The sequence below is a fragment of the Fistularia commersonii genome, chromosome 18 (assembly GCF_037954325.1).
Source record: "Fistularia commersonii isolate RoL2024-O1a breed Wild chromosome 18, RoL_Fcom_v1.0, whole genome shotgun sequence".
Lineage (NCBI taxonomy): Eukaryota > Metazoa > Chordata > Actinopteri > Syngnathiformes > Fistulariidae > Fistularia > Fistularia commersonii.
Genome location: NC_141301.1, coordinates 1,008,355 through 1,028,544, shown reverse-complemented (window position 1 = coordinate 1,028,544; position 20,190 = coordinate 1,008,355). Strand labels below are relative to the sequence as shown.

Sequence of the window (20,190 nt, the reverse complement as noted above, 5' to 3'; positions counted from 1 at the left end):
AAAACTGACAAATTGGTGAAAATAAAAAAGTGACAAATTGGCAAAAATAACAAATAAAAAAGTGACAAACTGGTCAAATAAAAAGATAGAAATGACAAAGCGGTTTTCATCAGATGGACGAATAAAACAATCATTTAAAAAATATGTGAGCGATTGTGTAGAAACGCACTTTAATAGCGACGAAGTAATCTATTACTAATACGTTACTGGTCGCGTAGTGCAATTACAGTCAGTGACCACCAGGGGGCAGCATCGCTCCCCGGAAGCTCATCGTTTCCTCTTCCCGCGCTTCCGGCCGTGGGGGGGGGGGGGGGTCATTTTATTCGTATTAATTTTATTTTATTTTATTTTATTTTATTTTATTTCATTATAAAAACATCACCACTCACTTTCGTCTTTCTGATGAACCGATGACTTGTACCTCAGAGACATCACACACATCTACTTAACAAGTGTGTGTGTGTCTATCTGAGTATGTGTGTGTGTGTGTGTGTGTGTGTGTGTGTGTGTGAGAACGAGCAGATGTTTTACACTTCGGCTGTTAGCCTCGTTTCCTGGGCGGGCGGAGTAACAGGAACCAGAGAGGAGGAAGAGGAGAAGAAGAAGAAGAAGAAGAAGAAGAAGAAGAAGAAGAAGAAGAAGAAGAGGAGGGATTTTTTTTTCTCTCTTTTTTTTTCTTCTTTTTTCCACAAATCACTTTGTCACCAGCAGGCTCTGACAAGCTCGGGGGGGATGGAGGGAGGAGGGAGGAGTGGAGGTGTGAATAGGGAGTCGTATCAGAGGAGGAGGAGGAGGAGGAGGAGGAGGAGGAAGGTGTGAGGGCCATGCAGAAGAAGAAGCAGAAGAAGAAGAAGAAGAAGAGGAGGAGGAGGAGGAGGAGGTGACGCGGATGGGAGCGCAGAGGAGCCCGCGGAACCCGGATGCTTCGCCTGGACGGAAGGTGCGTCTTTTTCCGTCTTTCCTCGTCTTCTTCTTCTTCTTCTTCTTCTTGTTTCTCCGTGGACGTGGGAGAAAAGCGCGCCTTCTCCACCCACCCACCCACCCACTCCAGGATAGGAGCAAGTGCCCCTTCCACCCCCCCATCTGGTCACACTTCTTCATTCTGTCCACGGCTCCTTCCGGTCCAGGAGGAGCGGCTCAGTCCACGCCGCGTTCAGCCGTGCGAGCTGGAAGTCCTGGTTCTTCTGGGTTCTTCTGGGTTTCGAGTGGAAGCGTGAGGAGGAGGAGGACACTTATTCACCTTTTTCATTTATTTTATTTTATTTTATTTTATTTTATTTTATTTACTTATTTACTTATTTATTTATTTATTTATTTATTTTTGATTTTTCTGTATTTTTGGTTTTCTTTTTGGGGAGAGAGAGAGGAAAAAAGAAGTTCGTTCGGTTGGCGTTTGCGCATGCGTGTGCGCTCTTCGTTTGACGGCAAGTGACGTCATCGCGGTGATCTGTAGGGTCACGGAGGGGGGGCGTCTCAACCGTCTCACCTAACCTGCCCATCTCACCTAGCCTACCCGTCTCATCCGTCCTTCCCGTCTCAACCTTCTCACTAGTCTCACCTAACCTAACCTTCCCACTGAACTTACCCATCTAACTTGACCCACCTGTCTCACCTAACCTACCCATTTCGCCTAACTTACTCATCTCATCTAACCAACACGTCCCACCTAGCCGACCCATCCTGCCTAACCTACCCATCTCACTCGTCCTGACTAGTCTCACCCAACTGACCCGTCTCACCTAAACAACCCATCTGCCGAGCCTACCGAGTTCACTTAACCTACCCGTCTCACCTGTCCCACAGTTCTGACTAGTCTTACTTAACCTACTCATCCAGCCTAATCTTCCCATCTCACTTAACCTACCCATCTCACCCATCCCACCCTTCCATCCAGTCTCATCTAACCTACCCATGCTGGCTAACCTACCCATTTTACTTAACCTACCCATCTCACTCGCCCCAACTGTCTCACTAGTCTCATCTAACTAACCTATCTCACTCCTCCCACCCTTCCTACAAGTCTAACCGAAACTACCCGTCCTGCCTAACCTACCCAGTTCACTCAATCTACCCGTCTCACCTGTCCCACCCTTCTCACAAGTCTCCTAAACTACCCGTCCTGCCTAACCTACCCTGTTTACTTAATCTATCCGTCTCGACTGTCCCACCCTTCTCACTAGTCTCACTAGTCTCGCTTAATCTAGGCCTAAATCCTGCCTAACTTACCCATCTCACTCGTCCCAACGGTCTCACTTGTCTCATCTAACCAACCTATCTCATCCCTCCCCGCCTTCTCACTAGTTTCACCTAAACTACCCATCCTGTCTGACCAACCCATCTCACTCAACCTGTCCTTCTCGCTCGTCTCGACCGTCTCACTAATCTAATCTAAACTACCCGTCCTGCCTAACCTACCCAGTCCACTTCACCAACCCACCTGACCCATCCCACCCTACTGACTAGTCTCACTTAACCTACCCATCCTGCCTAACCTACTCATCTCACTTAAGCCATCCTTCTCGCTCGTCCCAACCGTTCACTCGTCTCACCTAAACTAGCCGTCCTGCCTAACCTACCCAGTTCACTTAACCAACCCATCTGACCCATCCCCCTCTTCTGACTAGTCTCACCTAACCTAACCTACCCATCTCACTTAACTCATCCTTCTCGCTCATCCCAACCGTTCACTCATCTCACCTAAACCACCCGTCCTGCCTAACCTACCCACATCACTTAACCAACCCATCTGACCCGTCCCCCTCCTCTGACTAGTCCCGCCTAACCTAACCTACCCATCTCACCTAACCCATCCTTCTCGCTCGTCCCGACCGCCTCACTCGTCTCACCTAACCGACCCGTCTCGCCGGTCTCACTAGTCCCGCCTAACCGGCCCGTCTCCGCCCCCAGGGGTGATTGACAGGTCGGAAGGGCCGGATGCGTTAGCAGAGCCGACCCGTCGCCGAAGAGCCCCAGAGTCTCCGGCGCCGGCAACCATGAGGCTGGCGCTGGCGGCCGTGGCGGTCGCACACCTGCTGGGCAGCGTCGCCGGCTTCTCCACCTGCAAGACCCTGGACCTGGAGATGGTGAAGAAGAAGCGCATCGAGGCCATCAGGAGCCAGATCCTCAGCAAGCTGCGGCTCGCCAAGGAGCCCGAGCCGGAGCAGGCCGGGGAGCGCGAGGAGATCCCGGCGCCGCTGCTGTCGCTCTACAACAGCACCACGGAGATGCTGAAGGAGCAGCAGGCCAAGGTCCAGGAGGACCTCTCTGTGGAGCACCAGGAGGAGGAGTACTTCGCTAAGGTGCTCCACAAGTTCAACATGACGGGTGAGAAGAGATGCAGCCCTTCGTCGCTCCGTCGCCGTGGTGGATCGGTGTTCTCACACACACACACACACACACACACACACACACACACACACACACACACACTTGGGGAGCACCACTGTGCTCCACCCATGAAGTTCTAACAAGTCCTTCACGTTAGCTAACCATTCGCGTGCCGTAAAGTACATCCGTGAACAGCTAACGGTTGGATGCTAACGGCGGCGTCTCATGAGGCAGCTGGCGTGCGAACAACTTCCTGTCTGTCATCTGAGATACAGGCGAGCACTTCCTGTCACGCGTTGTCAGGGAGACGTCGTGCTAGCGCAGCGCTAATGCCAGTCAACGACTTCTCTTTCAGAGCCCCGCCCCCTCTCTGTTATTGGCCCATGAACGTTCCGATACCAGCCTGTGACACACACACACACACACACACACACACATGCACACACACACACACACACACACACACCGGGGGAGCCCCACTGTGCTCCATTCATGAAGTTCTAAGAAGTCCCTCATATTAGCTAACCATTAGCGTGCCTTAAAGTACATCCGTGAACGGCTAACAGCTTGGATGCTAACGGCGGCGTCTCATGAGGCAGCTGGCGTGCGAACAACTTCCTGTCTGTCATCTGAGATACAGGCGAGCACTTCCTGTCACACGTTGTCAGGGAGATGTCGTGCTAGCGCAGCGCTAATGCTCGCAAACGACTTCTCTTTCAGAGCCCCGCCCCCTCTCTGTTATTGGCCCATTAACGTTCCGATACCAGCCTGTAACACACACACACACACACACACACACACACACACACACACACACCTGCTGCTCCTCTGATCTCCTCCCAACATCTTCAGGCATCTCATCAGGTTCAGGGGGTCACAGGCGCTACAAGTTAGCGTAGCTGCTCTACGTGTGTGTTTGTAAGTGTTAGCATCTGTTGTTCTTCAGCTTTACTTTCCAGTGTTTGCTGTTTTATGAGCGCGGCCGCTCCTTCCAGCCAAGTCTCCTTCTTGGCCGTCGTTCTCCAGGATCCTCCTCCTCCTCCTGGACGGATGGATGGATGGAGCTCGGAGAAGTGTGTGTGTGTGTGTGTGTGTGTGTGAGTAGAACAAAGGGTGGGAAAGCAAAGGGGATGAACGGCTGAAAAATGAGATGAGCGGAGGCATGAAGTTCCCTCCTCCACCCCATCCCTCGCTCCCCCTCCTCGGGGAGCCGGGGGTTTCCTGTAACTTGAGCGTCGGGTTCTCCCTCACACATCCTGTCACTTGTTCTCCATCAAACCCCCTCCTTCCCATCAGACGAATTCCTCCGCCGCCGCGCTCGGAGTGATAACCTGCCCTCTTTCGCCCCCCCCACGCTTCTTCCTCTTTTTCCGAGCGGGTTTATCGTGTTTTTCTGGGTGTGGGGGGGCAGGAAGGGTGACTCAGGGGCACTTCCTCACCCCCGCATCCTCCAGAAGAATTAAAGAAAGTAGTGGAGAAACATCCATTAAGAGCGAGGGATGAACGGCGAGTGTGTGTGTGTGTGTGTGTGTGTGGAGGGGGGGGGAACTGGAGAAACACAATATTCATCTCTGAGCCAACCTGTCATTTCACTGTGTGTGTGTGTGTTTGCCTTCTGAAATGAGATGACTAACACTTTCCTCACACACACACACACACACAATCATACATACACACACACACACACACAGCCTGCAGGGACGCATATTTGCGTGCATCTTAGTCTTGTTCCCGTCACGTTAATTGCGGATCGTGTTGAATTCCTGCAGTTATTTTGTTATTTAACACCCCCGGCGTGCATGCACACACACACACACACACACACACACACACATATGCGCACACACACTCATGCACACATGTGCACACACTCCTGTTTGTTCAGGTCCAAATGGGATTCAGGCAGGTTTTTTTAACACGGAGCTGTTTTTCTTCCCTGGATCGCGTCCATCTGTGTCAGTCCTGTGTGTGTGTGTGTGTGTGTGTGTGTGTGTGTTGGGGGGGGATTGGTGCACCAATAATTACATTTAATTATGTTTAAGGGCAAACGAGGCCCGAGGGAGGGGGTCGGGGGGTGGAGGCTGGAGCTCCGCCTCTGCAGCAGGCAGGTATTTAGCCTGTTTTCTGGAATCCGTTTCCTAGCTGGTAATTACAGAGGCCTCTCCTTACCTGCCGCAACACCTGTCCTGGGCTTACCTGCAGGTAGGCAGGCCTGGTGTGTGTCCACACACACATACAGACACACACACGCACATGCACACATGCACTAAAGCTCAAAAGTGTGTGTGTGCTGCACCTTCAGCCTTAGAAGGAAGAGAGAGGCGTTTGCATGGCGTGTTTCCTGAGAGGGGGTGGCGTGCTATGGGTGGGGGGGACTCACCACAGGAAGTGATCTCACTTCCTCTTTCTCCCCCCCAAAAGGTTTTTTTTGTAGCCCTTTGCGGAGCGCCGTTTCAACGCCTGCACCTTCTACCCAAACGCCCAGCTTCTGGCTCTCTGGGTGGGGTCACTGGAAATGTCATCTGATTTTCCCTTTGCCCCCCCCCCACCCCACCCCATTCCTGAACACACACACACACACCCACATACATGAACACACACACACACCCACACACATGCCCGCGCACACACACACACCTTCCTGTTTCACTTCGGTTTCCATGAGAGGGCCTAGGCTACATCTCGGCGCAGCACCCGGTGCAGGCCGGCACAAGGGAAGGTGCATGGGGCCGCCGTCATGGACTAATTCCTTCAAGCATCGGAGGTCGGCCGCTCCTGCAGGCCCCCCCCGAGGCGGAGCACCGCGGCCTCCATTGATAAACATCTCCGGTTTCTCCTTTGCACCCCTCAGCCCCTCCACCGCCCTCAGCTATGCATTACACTCTTTGCGCCGACACCGTTGTAAATGGCCTCCTGTGTCTCCTCTCACGCCCCCCAAGCCCTCCTCCCCGTGCACTCTTGTGCAACGGCCTCCCAGTGCTCATCTTTCACTTGTTGCAGTCACTTATCTGACTCGCTTAATCCTCAGCAATGTAACGGCGCTGGATTTATGGCGTGTAGCCGGGCTCTGTTTTCTATCATACTCTGCAGGCCCCCGTGCAGAACAGGCCCGGGATTAAAAGTTTCAGCGGAGCTACGGCGCAACAAGCCAATAGTTTCCGCACCCGGCTTGGGTTTACCCAAAGGTCAGCGCTTCGACACGCGCTACTTGTACCTCCAAAGGGCGGTAACTAATCCCGAGCCCAGGACGTAGTGCGTTGGGTTAGTGTCCAGGCTCCTGGTGGAGTTAGTCACCGCCAATGTCCCGTTGCTTTCCCGTGTTGGTCATGCCAACACCTAGCATGGACGTTACTGTTACGGTCGGAAGAGGCAGGTTCCTGGTAGTCCAAGCGAGATGACCCTCCGCCTTGTTCTTAATCCGACAGTGAAGAACAACACAGACTCCAGCAGGAGCAACAACAACTACAGCATCTTCTTCAACGTGTCGGAAATGCGTCAGAGCATCGGGGACTACCGGCTGCTGACCAGCGCCGAGCTGCGGATGCGCATCAGGCAAACGGTGATCGCCACCGAACAGCGGGTGGAGCTGTACGGCGGCCTGGACTCCGCCGCCCGTTACCTGGCCTCGCGCTTTGTCACTAACCAGGAGAAGGACAAGTGGCTTTCCTTCGACGTCACCGAGACCCTGCAGACTTGGCTGAACGGCGCCGGTGAGCTTCTCCCCGATTCGCCCGCAGAAGCAGATGGACTGGAGCTCTAACCCTGGTATGGTTTTTGTTTTCTTCTGCAGCGGATGAGCAGGGCTTCCAGCTCCGCCTGTTCTGCGAATGCGGGTCCAGCCAGAAGAGCACCTTCAGCTTCTCCATCTCTGGCCTGAACACGGACCGAGGCGACACCAAGCAGCTGGATAAGCTGACTCAGCAGCTGCCCTACATCTTGTCCATGTCCATCCCTCAGAACGCCAGCAGCAGCGCCACCTCCCGCAGGAGGCGCTCCACGGACAACAGCGACGTCTGCTCGGCGTAAGTGACCCCGATTCTGACCTTCTCCGAGGTCCACCGGGACCGACACCTGGAGTCGTGAAGAAGTTCAGCACACAGCTGTTACTTGTTTGCTAGCATTGCCAACGGCTAGACTAATTTGTAAGTGTGTATTCCTGCTCTTGTTAACCCACCACAGCCAGATGGACTCGTGCTGTAAGAGGAGTCTCTACATTGACTTCAGGAAGGACCTGGGCTGGAAGTGGATCCACAAGCCCAGCGGTTACTTCGCCAACTACTGCATGGGGTCCTGCACCTACATCTGGAACGCAGAAAACAAGTATTCCCAGGTACGACCCCTGCGGCGTCCTGGTGGTCGCAGGCGGCTCCCGTTCGTCTTCAGCTAGAAACTCAGGATCTGAAAATCAGTCCCGGTGTTCTCGGGATGCGGGAACCTGCCATCAGATGTAGCACCAGGCGTACATCTCACCAAACATTTTAGCCTGTGGACAGCAATGTAGGTCCTGTGCACCATGGTAACCTCCAAACAGCACCACCCCTGAGACCACTCCCTATGAACACATGTAGCCAGTTCCCCCTTTGTAGAGGCTCCATGTTCTCCTGGGTTCTCTCCAGACTCTCGATCTGCAAGAGAGGGTAAACAGTGGCCCTGGGATTGACATCTGGCCCGTGCCTGCTTAGCCCCGCCTCTTACTCCTGTAACGAATGACTCAGCGGGAGTTTGTCCACCTTCCTCCGAAGATGTTGACTTGATCCATGAAGAAACGTGACCAGCTGAATGTCGGGCCTCCGACACGGTGGAGATTGTTCTAATTTGTGGCGTCGAAACTCAAATTGTCGTCTTTTCCGGCGACTGCTAGCTAACCTCCGCCTCCTTCCGCCGGGGCTGGAAGACCTGGACGGATTGAAAAAGTGCCAGTTTATGGTCTGTTAGCATTTTAAAACCGGCTGGCAGTTTAGCCCGGGGCTGCTGAAACGGGATTGGTCGGTACTATCCTGACCCTTCAAACTCCACGGGGTTTTTCCAGGGCAGCATCTTGTTCTGTTTATACGAGTCGCCCAGGCGCTCCTCCTGATTGGCCCGTTCGGCGCGAACCCCGCGGGAATGACGCAATGACAGGTCCGCCGAAGGGGCGACCGGGCGAACTCGACTCAAGGGAAGGGGACGGTCCTGCCAAGTTGGGTGTCTGCACCCTGGAAGAGGTTCCCGATCGTCCCCCAAAAACCAGAGAGGCGCAAAGGTGCCAAACAAACCACCTGCTGGTAGCGTTATTCTTATCCAACCGCCTCCCCCGTTGCCTCAAAACCACTTTGGCACATTCCGTCCCGCTGATGAAACCCTCCGGACGACCTCTCCGCTCTTTTCTTGCTTTTCTTTATTTTTTTCCCCCCCTTCCTTAATTGTTTACAGATCCTGGCCTTGTACAAGCATCACAACCCGGGAGCCTCGGCCCAGCCCTGCTGCGTCCCGCAGGCGCTCGAGCCCCTTCCCATTCTGTACTACGTGGGCAGGCAGCACAAGGTACCGCCAACACCCCTGCCGCCCCTCCAAGAATGTTTACATAAAAATGGTTTTATCACCTGGCTGTTGATTCTGGCTTGCAGGTGGAGCAGCTGTCCAACATGATCGTCCAGTCCTGCAAGTGTAGCTAAAGACACCCTTTCGCCTTGAACGCAGGAAGACGACCCTCCGACAGGGAGGAGGGGTCCAGTGACCAGGCGACCCCTTGCCCTGGACTTGTACTGTTTGTTTTTTTTAATTCATATCACCAGTAATATCTTCTCTGTAGATACTTCTTTTTTTTTTTTTTTTTTTGTCCTCGCCGCCGATATTTTTTTTTTGAAAAAAAAAAAAAAAGAATCCATCTTGAAAGTTCTTAATTTATTTGTCGGATTGGACGGACCCGGACGGGAGGACGCTGTACCCGAAGGAGGAGGGTCTCGGACGTCTCTGCAGACTGTTTGGGCATTTTTGTTTTTTCTTTCCGGCCGACGTTGGACGTTCAGATTTGCCCGTTTGCAGACGACTCGCCGATGTTCCGCTAGCTTCTGTTTGAGTACCTTCTCGTCGCGGTTTCCTCTGAAGACCTCGTTGCTTCCGACGGCCCGACCGAGGAGCAACCATCTGGACCTCGGCCCGTTCAACCCCTCCGCTTGCGACTCCGGGACACCTTCTCCGCTTCTTCTAAGCTCTTTCTTCATCCCTTGAAGAACAAGCAACACTCTACTTGAGTTTAGCATATTTTCTTAATATCACGCTTCATATTAGAACCTTGTATTTGTAAATACTTCAAGCAACCTGAATAAACACGGAGGTTAACTTATCCTGTTCCAGTGTGAAGTGTGTGAAGTGTGTGTGTGTGTGTGTGTGTGTGTGTGCGTCACCCCTCCCAGTCAGGACCGTTAAATAACCGACTTTTTCCTCTTAATTTCTTTAAAAAATAACTGACGCAGGCTGTTGCTCCTGCAGCACCCTAGTGGCGGGCGGTGGAACTGCAGCCTTTGCCGTTCGGGAGGGGAAAGCAAATTCTCCCGAACTCCTGCTGTCCCTGAACGCCTCGTCCTCCTGCAGCTCCTATATAAAACCTCTCTGTTTGTGCTTCACACACACACACACACACACACACACCAAGCTGTAAAACCAGGCTGTCCAACAACTGTTGTGAGAAAGTGAAATATCCCCAGTGTGTGTGTGTGTGTGTGTGTCAGTGGGTCCTTGTTTACTCTGGACGGAGCAGCTCCGTTAGCATCTAAGCTAACATCAAAATTCCTGGGTGCGCGGGCTACGTTCTTGGCTCTGCCCCCATATGGGATGGATCCATCGCCATGGTAACAGTTTTGCACAATCAATGTGCACCTTAACCCCCCCCCACACACACACACACACAAACCCTCCTGGCCCCGCTCCTTTTTTTTCTAGAACTCCAGGGATTACTGGCAATCCACGACGAGGCGAGATTGGGAATTCGGAGAGCAGGTCCAGACCCGCTAGCGAGTCCCAGACTGAAGGGCAGTGACTACATGGAAAGTCAAACGCAACACACACACACACACACACACACACACACACACCGCGCACGTGAAAACACTGAACCCGCTGACACGCAGCCGCGGCTCAGGCACGTCGACGTCAAGAGGCCTCGTGGAGTGCCGGTTGGTGTCACTCAGGGGTTCCTCTGGACTAACACCACACACACACACACACACACACACACACGGTGTCGGTGTTTCCAAAGTGTTCTCCAAAGGCGTGGAAAGGAGGTGAAATTAAACCCGGTGCAGATAATTGAAGCAGCTTGGTCCCGCCCGTTGGTTGCTCCTGCCTGCTTCTGCAGCAGCTTCTTGGCAGCTCCAAGAACCTTCTTTGTTTTCCCTCCTTGAAAGGCAGGAGCTCCCAGATTGCTCCACGCCCGCCTCCTGCTGGTTGCTCTGGTTGCAGTTGCTGCTTTGTTGTCGCTTTTCTTGCTATTGCTATCGTTGTCATTGTGGTTACTGCTGTCGCCTCTGTTGCTGTTGTTATTGTAGCCATTATTGTTGTTGCTGCTCTTGTTGTATTTTATTGCTATCTTGTTGTCGTCATTGTTGCTATTTTTGTATTTCATCGTTGTTGCCACTGTTGTCGCTTATTTTTGTTGTTGTCATTGTTGCCATTGTTGTTGTTGCTGCTCTTGTTGCATTTTATTGCCGTCTCCACTGTTGTTGTTGTTGTCATTGTCGCTATTTTTGTTGTTGTTGCTATTGTTTGTTTTGCTGCAGCTGTTGTTTCTTGTAGTTGACACTGTTGTTGCTTATAGTTGCTATCGGTGTTGTTGCTGCTGCTTGTTGCTCATTGTTGTCGCTATTGCTATTGTTGCTTTTATTGCTATCCTGGTGTTGCTGTTTTTACTGCTGTTGTTATTGCTTTTATTTATGGTTGTCGATCCTGTTGCTGTTATTGTTGCATTTGCAGCTGTTCTCGCTTTTACTGTTGTATTTGTTGATGTAGTTGTTGTGTTGCTATTGCAGCATTTACTGTTGCCAATGTTGCTTTCACTAAAGCTGTTGTTGTTGTCGTTGTTGTTTTTGGTATTGTTGCTTTCACTGTTGTTGCTGGAGCTATTGTTCGTTGCTGCTGTTGTTGCCTGTTCCTGTGGTTATTGCTGCTGCTGTTTTACTGTTGTTGTTGCCATGTTGCTTTTACTGTTGTTTTTGTTTCTTGTCGCTGTTGTTGTTGCTATTATTGCTTTTACCGTTGTTGTTTCTGTTGTTGCTTTGACTGTTGTTCTTTTTGTTGTTGCTGCCGTTGTTGCTTTTGTTACTGTTGCTGTTGTTGCTTTTGTTTCTTATACAATTGTTGTTTTTGTTGCTGCTGCTGTTGCTTTTACTGTTGTTGTTTTTCTTCTTGTCGTTGTTGCAATTATTGCAGTTTCTGTTGTTGTTGTTGCTGCTTTTATTCTTGTTGTGTTTGTAGTTGCTGCCGATGTTGCTTTTACTAATGTTATTGCCTATACCGTTGTTGTTGTCATTGTTGCTTTTACTGTTGTTGTTGTTTTTTCTATTGCCGCTGTCACAGTTGTTGCTATTGTTGCTTTTCCTGTTGTTGTTGCTTTTGTTTCTTATACTGTTGTTGTTGTTGCCATGTTGCTTTTACAGTTGTTGTTTTTGTTGTTGTTGCTGTTGCTGAGGGACCATGGTGGAAATGAGCTCATGAGAATGGGAGCCTTAGGGATTCCCTCAGTTAATGGACGTGCCGGGAGTGCGGGGATATGGGGGGATGTCGGGGGGGCGAAGCTATTTTCCCAGCTGCTGCTTCCTCCTTTCCCCTCCACGACTTCATCCTCAGGGAACAAACAACAGCATATACAAGAAAACAAACCTGAGAAATGACCATATATTGGTAGATGTTTATATGTATTTGCATCATTCACATGTTTCCAAGTCGCTTTTATAGGCTCTTCCACATTGTTTGTTTATTTCTCTGGTATTCTGGTAAAATATTGCCGTCACAGGGGCGAGAGGCGGGGCTTAGCCGCCACCTTCCAATCACAGGAGGATGGAGAACCCAGGCAGGAGAAACCCGGCCACTCTTGGAACCAGGAACCTTCTTGCTCTCCAAGCCACCTTCATAGAATCATCAATATTTGTCTGAGGATGCAAAGTACAAAGAGCATCATATATCTCCAAACACGCCGCAGATAAAAGATCTGACTGAACCTTCGCAGGTGCAGCCAATCGGCTCCTCCCCCTTGGGCCACGCCCATTTAGGCCACGCCCCCTCTAATCAGACGGACAGATACCAGATCCAGACTTTCCCTTTTTCAGAAAAATCTCCTCCTCCCCGATGAGTCTGGAAGGTTTCTGGAGGTACCTTCAGGGTTCTGAACCCAACCATTTGTCCTCCTTGCTTGTTTTTGTTTTCCATCAGCGCTTCTCACAAACCTTTTCAGCTCCAGACAGCAGATGTGTGTGGTCCTCCGTTCTTCTCCCTCCTCCTCCTCAGCACATCTGCCTCCTTCCCCCATCGCCGGTCGGTTTTTTCGTCCGCGGCGGCGCCTTCAAAGGGGCGAGGAGGAGAAGCGTGGCGGCGCCGGCTGACTCACCGCCAGATAGCATCTCCGGATCAAGCTGCAGGTGCACCATGAAGGAGGAGGAGGAGGAGGAGGAGGAGAAGAAGGGGAGGACAAGTGGATGAAGAAGAAGAGAACCCGTCCTACCTGTGCATGCAATTAAACTCTTTGACCACTAGTTAGCGATAGGTAGTCGACGCTAGGGTTCTTCTTTGGAGGTGGAAGGTGAGGAGGAGGGGAGATGGGAGGAACGTGGCGTTGTGTGTGTGTGTGTGTGTGTGTGTGTGTGTTTGTGTAGACGCAGCACCTGGAGCAACAATGGCCCCCAAGCAGCTGTGTGTCTGTGAAGCCGGGGGCCGCGGCAGCAGCCGGACGCCGGGGTGTGTTATTAAGGTCACGGCCAGCACTGTCTGTGTCCGCTGGAATCACACACACACACACACACACACACACACACACACAAAGCAATGCAAGTGTGTGTGTGTGTGTGTGTGTGTGTGTGTGTGTAAGGGCAGCGATTACAGGCCAAAGATGGTGGATTTCAAGCACCCCTGCAACCTCATGTCATATTTGTTTCTGAAGCGGGTTCTTTTCCACTTGATAGTGTGTTCGTGTGTGTGTGTGTGTGTGTGTGTGTGTGTGTGTGTGTGTCCAGTGTGCACCTTACTCCCCCTCACCCATCCACCAGGTTCTGTCTGGGTTCTTTCACGCTCCTCTTTCTCGTGGTGACCTACTTCCTGTTCCCTTCAATGTTTCCCCCTCTGTGTGTCATGCGTCACTCAGCTTCCTGTCGTGTGTGTGTGTGTGTGTTTGTGTGTGTGTGTGTGTTTTGCATATCCTTGCCCTGCATCATTGGTTGAATCGGTGTTTGGTGAATCTGCCAGCTCATTGGCTGATGGTCAGCTGATCTGCATGCTGCGAGTTCATACCCAATGTTAGATTACACACACACACACACACTCACACACACATATACATACACACACACATGTGAACCCAAGAGGTCCAGTCACACAGTGACTCGTCACGCTGACACACAGCGAATCACAAACACACTCATGAAAACATGCTCACATAGTAAATCTGGAGTTGTGCGTATGTGACTACACACACACACACACACACACACACACACACATAGATGCCTTCTGTGAGGGAAATGTGCTGAGTAATCAGATTACATTCTGTGTAACAGACAAAACCAAATGGACCGGGGAAAGTAGCGAGCCCGAGGCGGCTGACGTCTCCGTGACGACCAAAACTGAAGGGGAAGCGGCAGGGTCTGTGCGTGCCGTCCTGGGGCTGTGGTTACCATGGTAACCGAAGCCGCGGTCACAAACAAACGACCAAAGGCGCCTGGGTCCGGACAAAGAAAAAACAGATGGCGCTCTGAGGTCAGAGGTCACGCGAAAGTTCCCACAAACAAACATGGCCGTCGTTCCGGACCGGGAGGGAAACTGTGAAGCTGAAGTCGCACGGATGTTCGGGAGCGAGAACCGACTCAGGAAGGCCAATAACACGATCATTACGGGTCAGTCCTTAAAATGACCCCCGGGGGAGGGTTTTACCCGTGACCTTTGACCTCCCCCGGAAGGCAAAGATGGCCGCCGGCTGCCTCGTGACGCCGGCAGACGAGTAAACAAAAGCGCAGGAGTCACTTCCTGTTTCGGACTGTTTTGAGGAAGCGGAACTGAAGCTGTGATTGGTTCCCAGGCGTCAGTGAACATCTCAGTTAGCGTTAGCGCTCACCACATTATACATGCTTCAGGTGTGTGTGTGTGTGTATGTTTGTGTGTGTGTGTGTGTGTGTGTGTGTGTGTGTGTGTGTGTGTGTGTATGTGTGTGTTTGTGAGTTCATGTTAGCGTACTCCGCTTTTAAAATTCTTCAAGTGTGTGTGTATAAGTTAGCATTAGCGCTTACAGCATTTAACAAGCTTCGTGTGTGTGTTTATCAATTAGCGTTAGCACTCACAACTTTTAACATGCTTCAGGTGTGTGTTTACCAGTTAGCGTTAGCATTCGCCACTTTTAACATGCTTCAAGTTCGTGTGTATGTGTGTGTATCAGTTAAATTTAGCGCTCACCAATGTTAACAAGCTTCATGTGTGAGTGTGTGTGTGTGTGTGTGTATGTGTGTGTTTTCGTAAGTTCGTGTTAGCGTTCAAGTGTGTGTGTATAGGTAAGCATTAGTGCTTACAGCATTTAACAGGCTTTGTGTCTGTGTTTATCAATTAGCGTTAGCACTCACAACTTTTAACATGCTTCAGGTGTGAGTTTGCCAGTTAGCGTTAGCATTTGCCACTTTTAACATGCTTCAAGTTTGTGTTTGTATGTGTGTGTATCAGTTAGCTTCAGCGCTCACCACTGTTAACAAGCCTCAGGTGTGTGTGTGTGTGTGTGTTTTCGTCAATTAGCGTAAGCACTCACCACTTTTAACATGCTTCAAGTGTGCGTGTATGTGTGTGTATCAGTTAGCATTAGTGCTCACCACTTCTAACATACTTCAGATGTGTGTGTATGTGTGTGTGTTTCCTCCATTGCCCCGCCCCTCCGGGCTGAGAATTGCCCCATGAGCACCACACCCCCCTCCTCCTCCACCCTGTTTTAATGACATGGCGTGCTTTGAAGCGCTGTGGCGTGCACGCTCGTGCACGGATGCCCTCCGGACACCTCCCACCTGGGACCCGGGGTTGGCGGCGGCGGCGGGGGGGGGTGTGTGTGCTGGTGTGACAGCTCGGGCGGAGGAGAAAGCGGTGAGTCACCGGAGGCCGCCGGCGCCGCTTTTTAACCCCCCCCCCCCCAAAAAAAAGAAGGGGGGCGGAGCCGACGCGAAAACAAACGAGATTAGTTTTAATTAAGGCGGCCCTGGAGGAGCGGGCGGGGGGTCGGAGACGGCTGAGTCATTCTTTACACCCATTTCCTGCGATCAGGGCGCTTTGGGAGCCGCAAGGATCACAGATTAACCCCCGCAGACGTGGAAAAACCAGGTTTAACACGGGATCCATCTGATTCCTGGCGGCCGAGGACGAGGAGAACGCAGGGTCTGGTTACCTCTTGTCTCCTGTTGGAGAGCTCAGTCACACACATACACTCGAGCTTGAGCAATGTGTGTGTGTGTGTGTGTGTGTGTGCGTGATGCAACCTGTGGTGTTATGACAGCGTACATCAGACGCTGTCATCGCGACGTCCAGGTTCGGTCGGAACAAGTCCCCCCCCCCAACCCCCCCGCTGGTTACCAGGGGCGATGAGTCCAGACTTGTTTTTGAAGCCGACGGAAAAGCACACACACACACACACACACACACACACACACAGATGGGTTGTGAAAGAGGCGCTCAGATAAAAGGGGGCCCTTTGGTGTTGGCCTTCCCCCGGGGACGCTGCTTCCCCCGCCGCTGGCACAGCGCTGGTCCAACCATTGGAGGGCTGGGGGGTCTGGAGGGGGTCTGGAGGAGGTCTGGAGGAGGTCTGGAGGAGGTCTGGCGGTTAGATTCTTCCAGAAATGATGATATCTGGCGCCCAATTATTTCATCATTTAAAAAAAAAAAAAAAATGGCCGCCAAGCACGTTAATACTTTAAAATCAACCGAAAGTTGAATCTTCAACAGCAGCAGTTCTTCTTCTTCAATGTGTTGGCACCGTGGACGCACATCTGTCGCATGTGTGTGTGTGTGTGTGTGAGGGTAAATCCAGCAGTATGAAAGCATACTTTGCCCTCATCTCTGCCTGCCAGGCGCAGACAGTCACCGTTTGCTAAGGTGAAGAGACGAACAAAAACACGTCACAACCTTTAAAAAAACACAAGTTGCATTAAGTCATTAGTATGTTATTACTCAGTAATAAACATGCGTCCGACTAATTACATTCATCCATTCATCACGTGGGGTTCATGCATGGACAATCATTCACCCTCTCATTCCGTCGGACGTTATTAAAAAAACACATCCTTTCAAAAACATCTAAATCGCGGTGAATCTGCTCCCTGTCGTTTCCCGGGAGGCCAATCAGCGGGTTCTGGTCGGACAGGAAGGTCCGGGCCGCCGCAGCAACAGGAAGGGGAAGCTCTTCCCCAGAACATCCTGGATGGACGCTCGGCTGGATATTTTCAGATGTGGCGTGCAGGCGGCGGCGGCGGCGGCGGCGGCGGCGGCGGCGGTGTTTGCGCGGCGCAGCTGGTATTGACATGGCAACCGTCCCCTTCCTGCGCGACCCAGTTTCGGGGATGTTATGCAAGAGGTTTGGACGGGGAGGAGGGGTTCTGTCTGGCTCCCGGCTTGTTTACTCGTCTGATCGCACTTATTCACAGTGCTTGAGACAGTTCAGGCCCTCTTGAGAAATCGGGTTCTACTTTCCTCCTCCTCCTCCTCCTCCGCCGTCCTGAGTCACGCCTGATGCAGCTCCTCTACTGTGGGAAAAGCGCGACCACGTGTGACCTGTTAGCAAACGGCTACCGGCGCCGAGCGATGCGCGCCCACGCCGCCAGACGTGGCTTCTAGCCTGTTAGCAAACGCTAACATCTGGGTTTTCCCACCGCGGTGCAAAACGCGCCCCCTCCCGGGTCAGCTGACTGCGACTCGTTAACCGCGCGCTCGTCAACAAAACGATCGCCCGGGTTCGTTTCCCGGCATCCCTGCTAGCATCCCGGCTCCAGCTAGCCAAAGCCGCACCAACAGGTTTGCTGGAAGAAGCAAACACGCCCGAGTTCTCACGGGGGAAGCATCTGATGCTCGCTCAGCTAGCGTCCACAGGACGGGCTAACGACGGCTGCTCTGCTTAGCGTTAACTACAGGCTGCTCCTAGCATTGTGCCGCTACTGTGAAGTGATGTGTAAAAAATAAAAAAAGGGACCAAGCCGGGACAAGTTTTTCAGCGGTCTACGCTCCCCTGCTAAAGCACGACTAATGCCCGCTTTGCTAGCTGGGGCTAAAGATAGCTGATTGTTAGCTGGGGCTAAAGATAGCTGATTGTGTTCACATCACGCCGGGCCACGGCTAGCTTTGTGTCTCTAATATCAGATTAACACATCAAAATGCAACAAGGCAGGACTAGTTGTTCCTGAGATGCATCTACTGCAGTCATCAACACAAGATTATGACGGATGAACACCAACTTGGCTAGCATTTGCAGGATGGGGCTAACAATAGCCTTGCTTTTAGAAGTTGGTGGTTAATACCAGATTGCATGATGGATGAACACCGGCTCAGGAGCTAATGGAGCTAATGCAAATGGAGGTGACAATAGCTGCTTCTACTAGCATCAACTGCAGGCTGGAAAAAGCTGGAACACGGTGCTGAAGCCCTGGGGATCGTTTTAAGCCCACTTGGCTAGCATTTGGCATGGGGCTAACGATAGCATCATGTGTTAACATTAACCCTGGCCTGCCGCTAGCATTCTGTTGCTAATATCAGGTTGTGCGGACAGGGCAAGTTGTTCAACGTCAGTCCATGTAAGACAGGTGAACATCAGCTAAGACGCCATGCTGCGTACTTAGCTAACATCCACATCGGCGCTAACGATAGCTGCTTCTATTAGCATCAACCGCAAGCTGCTGCTCCTAGCATAGTGTCGCTTATACCAGCTTGTGTGGACACACAAGGTGGAACCAAGGTGTTCTAGTGGTTTTTACTTTTTGTTTACACACACACGCACGCACACACACACACGCACACACACACACACACACACACACACACACGACTATTTTCAGCACAGATCATCACACACACAGTTGAATGGAAGATTTTGTCACTGTCAGAGGGTGATGTCATGGGATTAAGGATACCGTCTGGGGTGGTCATCCTCTGTAAATACCCCAACACACTCACACACACACACACACACTCACACACACACACACACCACCCGTCCTCCCTCACACCCTGTTTTCACCCCTTTGCGTCTCGTCCACATCCGTCCGCCGGCTCCCTCCATCTCGCCCCACCACTCTATTTTCTCCAATTTCTCATTTCCTGTTTGGGGTGTGTGTTCGCTCCCTTGTTCTCGTGCCCGGCGCACATCAAACGGCGTGTGTGTGTGTGTGTGTGTGTGTGCGGCGTGGAGGCTTCACGTGCACGTTGAGAACCAGTGGAGGGGGGGGGGTCTTCATTCTCCAGCCTGATCTGATGTTTCAGGAACGCAGGGCTGTCTGTTCTGCACCCTAGAGAACATCAGCGGAGAACCTGAAGATAGCAGCGGTCGTTTGATAGGTTGATATATCGACAGGTTCTCCTGCCAGGGTTCTCCATGTGTAGAACCTCCATGTTCTTGCTCCAGGGTGCTCCATGTTCTACCATCGCTGGGCGCTCTCTGATGTTCTCCAACTTGTGTTCACTGAACACTCTCGGTCGTCCATCGGTGTGTGTGAGAAGGTGACCCGCTGGACGTCTCCACATGATTGACAGCTGACCCGTCCAGGTTAAGCCCCGCCTCCTTGGCCGGCTGTGATTGGCTCCGCCTCCCGGGAACCATGTGAGCAGCACAATCATGGCAGACCTGATGATGAAGATGATGAAGTTGCAATAATTACATTTTCCTGACATCATTGAACGCACCGCCGCCCTGCACCACAAACACACACACACACACACACACACACACACACACACACACACCGGTGAAAACAGGAAGTCTTAATGTGGTAAGGTGAGGGCCTTTTTGAGACAGGTATGCGGCACATTTTCATTTTCCTCCCTGACGGGAACTTTCCGAGCCGTCCACCTCCGCCTCCGCCTCCAGCGCCGGTGTGTCATGCAGGTTGTGGACCTGGTCACCATGAAAGACAAGATAAGTTCACCTCCTGATTTATTTTGAATTTGGCTCTGAGTCCTAAGCCCTGAGAAAATAAAGCCATGTGTTTTGAATAATCCCCCCTTTCCCGCCTCCGCGTCCCCCCAGAAGCTCGGGCTCTCCGGAGTGAATTATTTGGACGGGGTCGAGCCGAGGGACGGGAAACGAGCCTCCGCCTCCTCCTGGAAACCCCTGGCGCCGGCGGAGAAAGAGGTGAAAGCTGAAAAAACCCTCACGCGTGTGCGTGTGTGTGTGTGTGTGCGCGCTCGGACCTTCTCGGCCCACGGCGGCCATCTTGCACCCTCCCACTCACCGTCTGCGTTTACTTTCCTGCGGGGCCGCCGGCGTGACGTCAGCCGGGGGGGCGAGTCACCTCTGCTCAGGGAAAGTGAACTCACACCCCAGGGTTAGTAAATGTTTGACGAGGGTCACGGTGAGTCACAGTGTGTGTGTGTGTGTGTGTGTGTGTGTGTGTGTGTGTGTGTGTGTGTGTGTGAGTCAGTGTGGCAGGCTGGACCGGCCTGCATCCT

The 20,190-nt window shown here is 52.0% G+C and overlaps 1 protein-coding gene across 2 annotated transcripts; it reads left to right on the top strand.

Moving 5' to 3' along the window:
* Window positions 1–789: 789 nt before the first annotated feature.
* On the top strand, window positions 790–9,652 carry tgfb1a (transforming growth factor, beta 1a). 2 transcript variants are annotated; one of them, XM_086165073.1, is made up of 7 exons: window positions 790–940; window positions 2,908–3,324; window positions 6,753–7,037; window positions 7,118–7,349; window positions 7,507–7,657; window positions 8,740–8,850; window positions 8,934–9,652. In XM_086165073.1, exons 2-7 carry the CDS (start codon window positions 2,994–2,996, stop codon window positions 8,979–8,981), a joined length of 1,158 nt encoding a protein of 385 aa, XP_086021199.1. In that variant the 5' UTR covers window positions 790–940; window positions 2,908–2,993; the 3' UTR covers window positions 8,982–9,652. The 2 variants fall into 2 exon arrangements, with proteins under 2 accessions (XP_086021199.1, XP_086021198.1); XM_086165072.1 differs by lacking the exon at window positions 790–940 and adding an exon at window positions 1,119–1,424.
* Window positions 9,653–20,190: the final 10,538 nt, after the last annotated feature.

Excerpts from the sequence above, each read along its gene's own strand:
- tgfb1a (XM_086165072.1), top strand. The coding sequence starts at position 1,400 with ATGCGTGTGCGCTCTTCGTTTGACG. Across the intron at positions 3,325-6,752 it reads CCACAAGTTCAACATGACGG|TGAAGAACAACACAGACTCC; the intron begins GTGAGAAGAGAT and ends TTAATCCGACAG. Across the intron at positions 7,658-8,739 it reads CAGAAAACAAGTATTCCCAG|ATCCTGGCCTTGTACAAGCA; the intron begins GTACGACCCCTG and ends AATTGTTTACAG.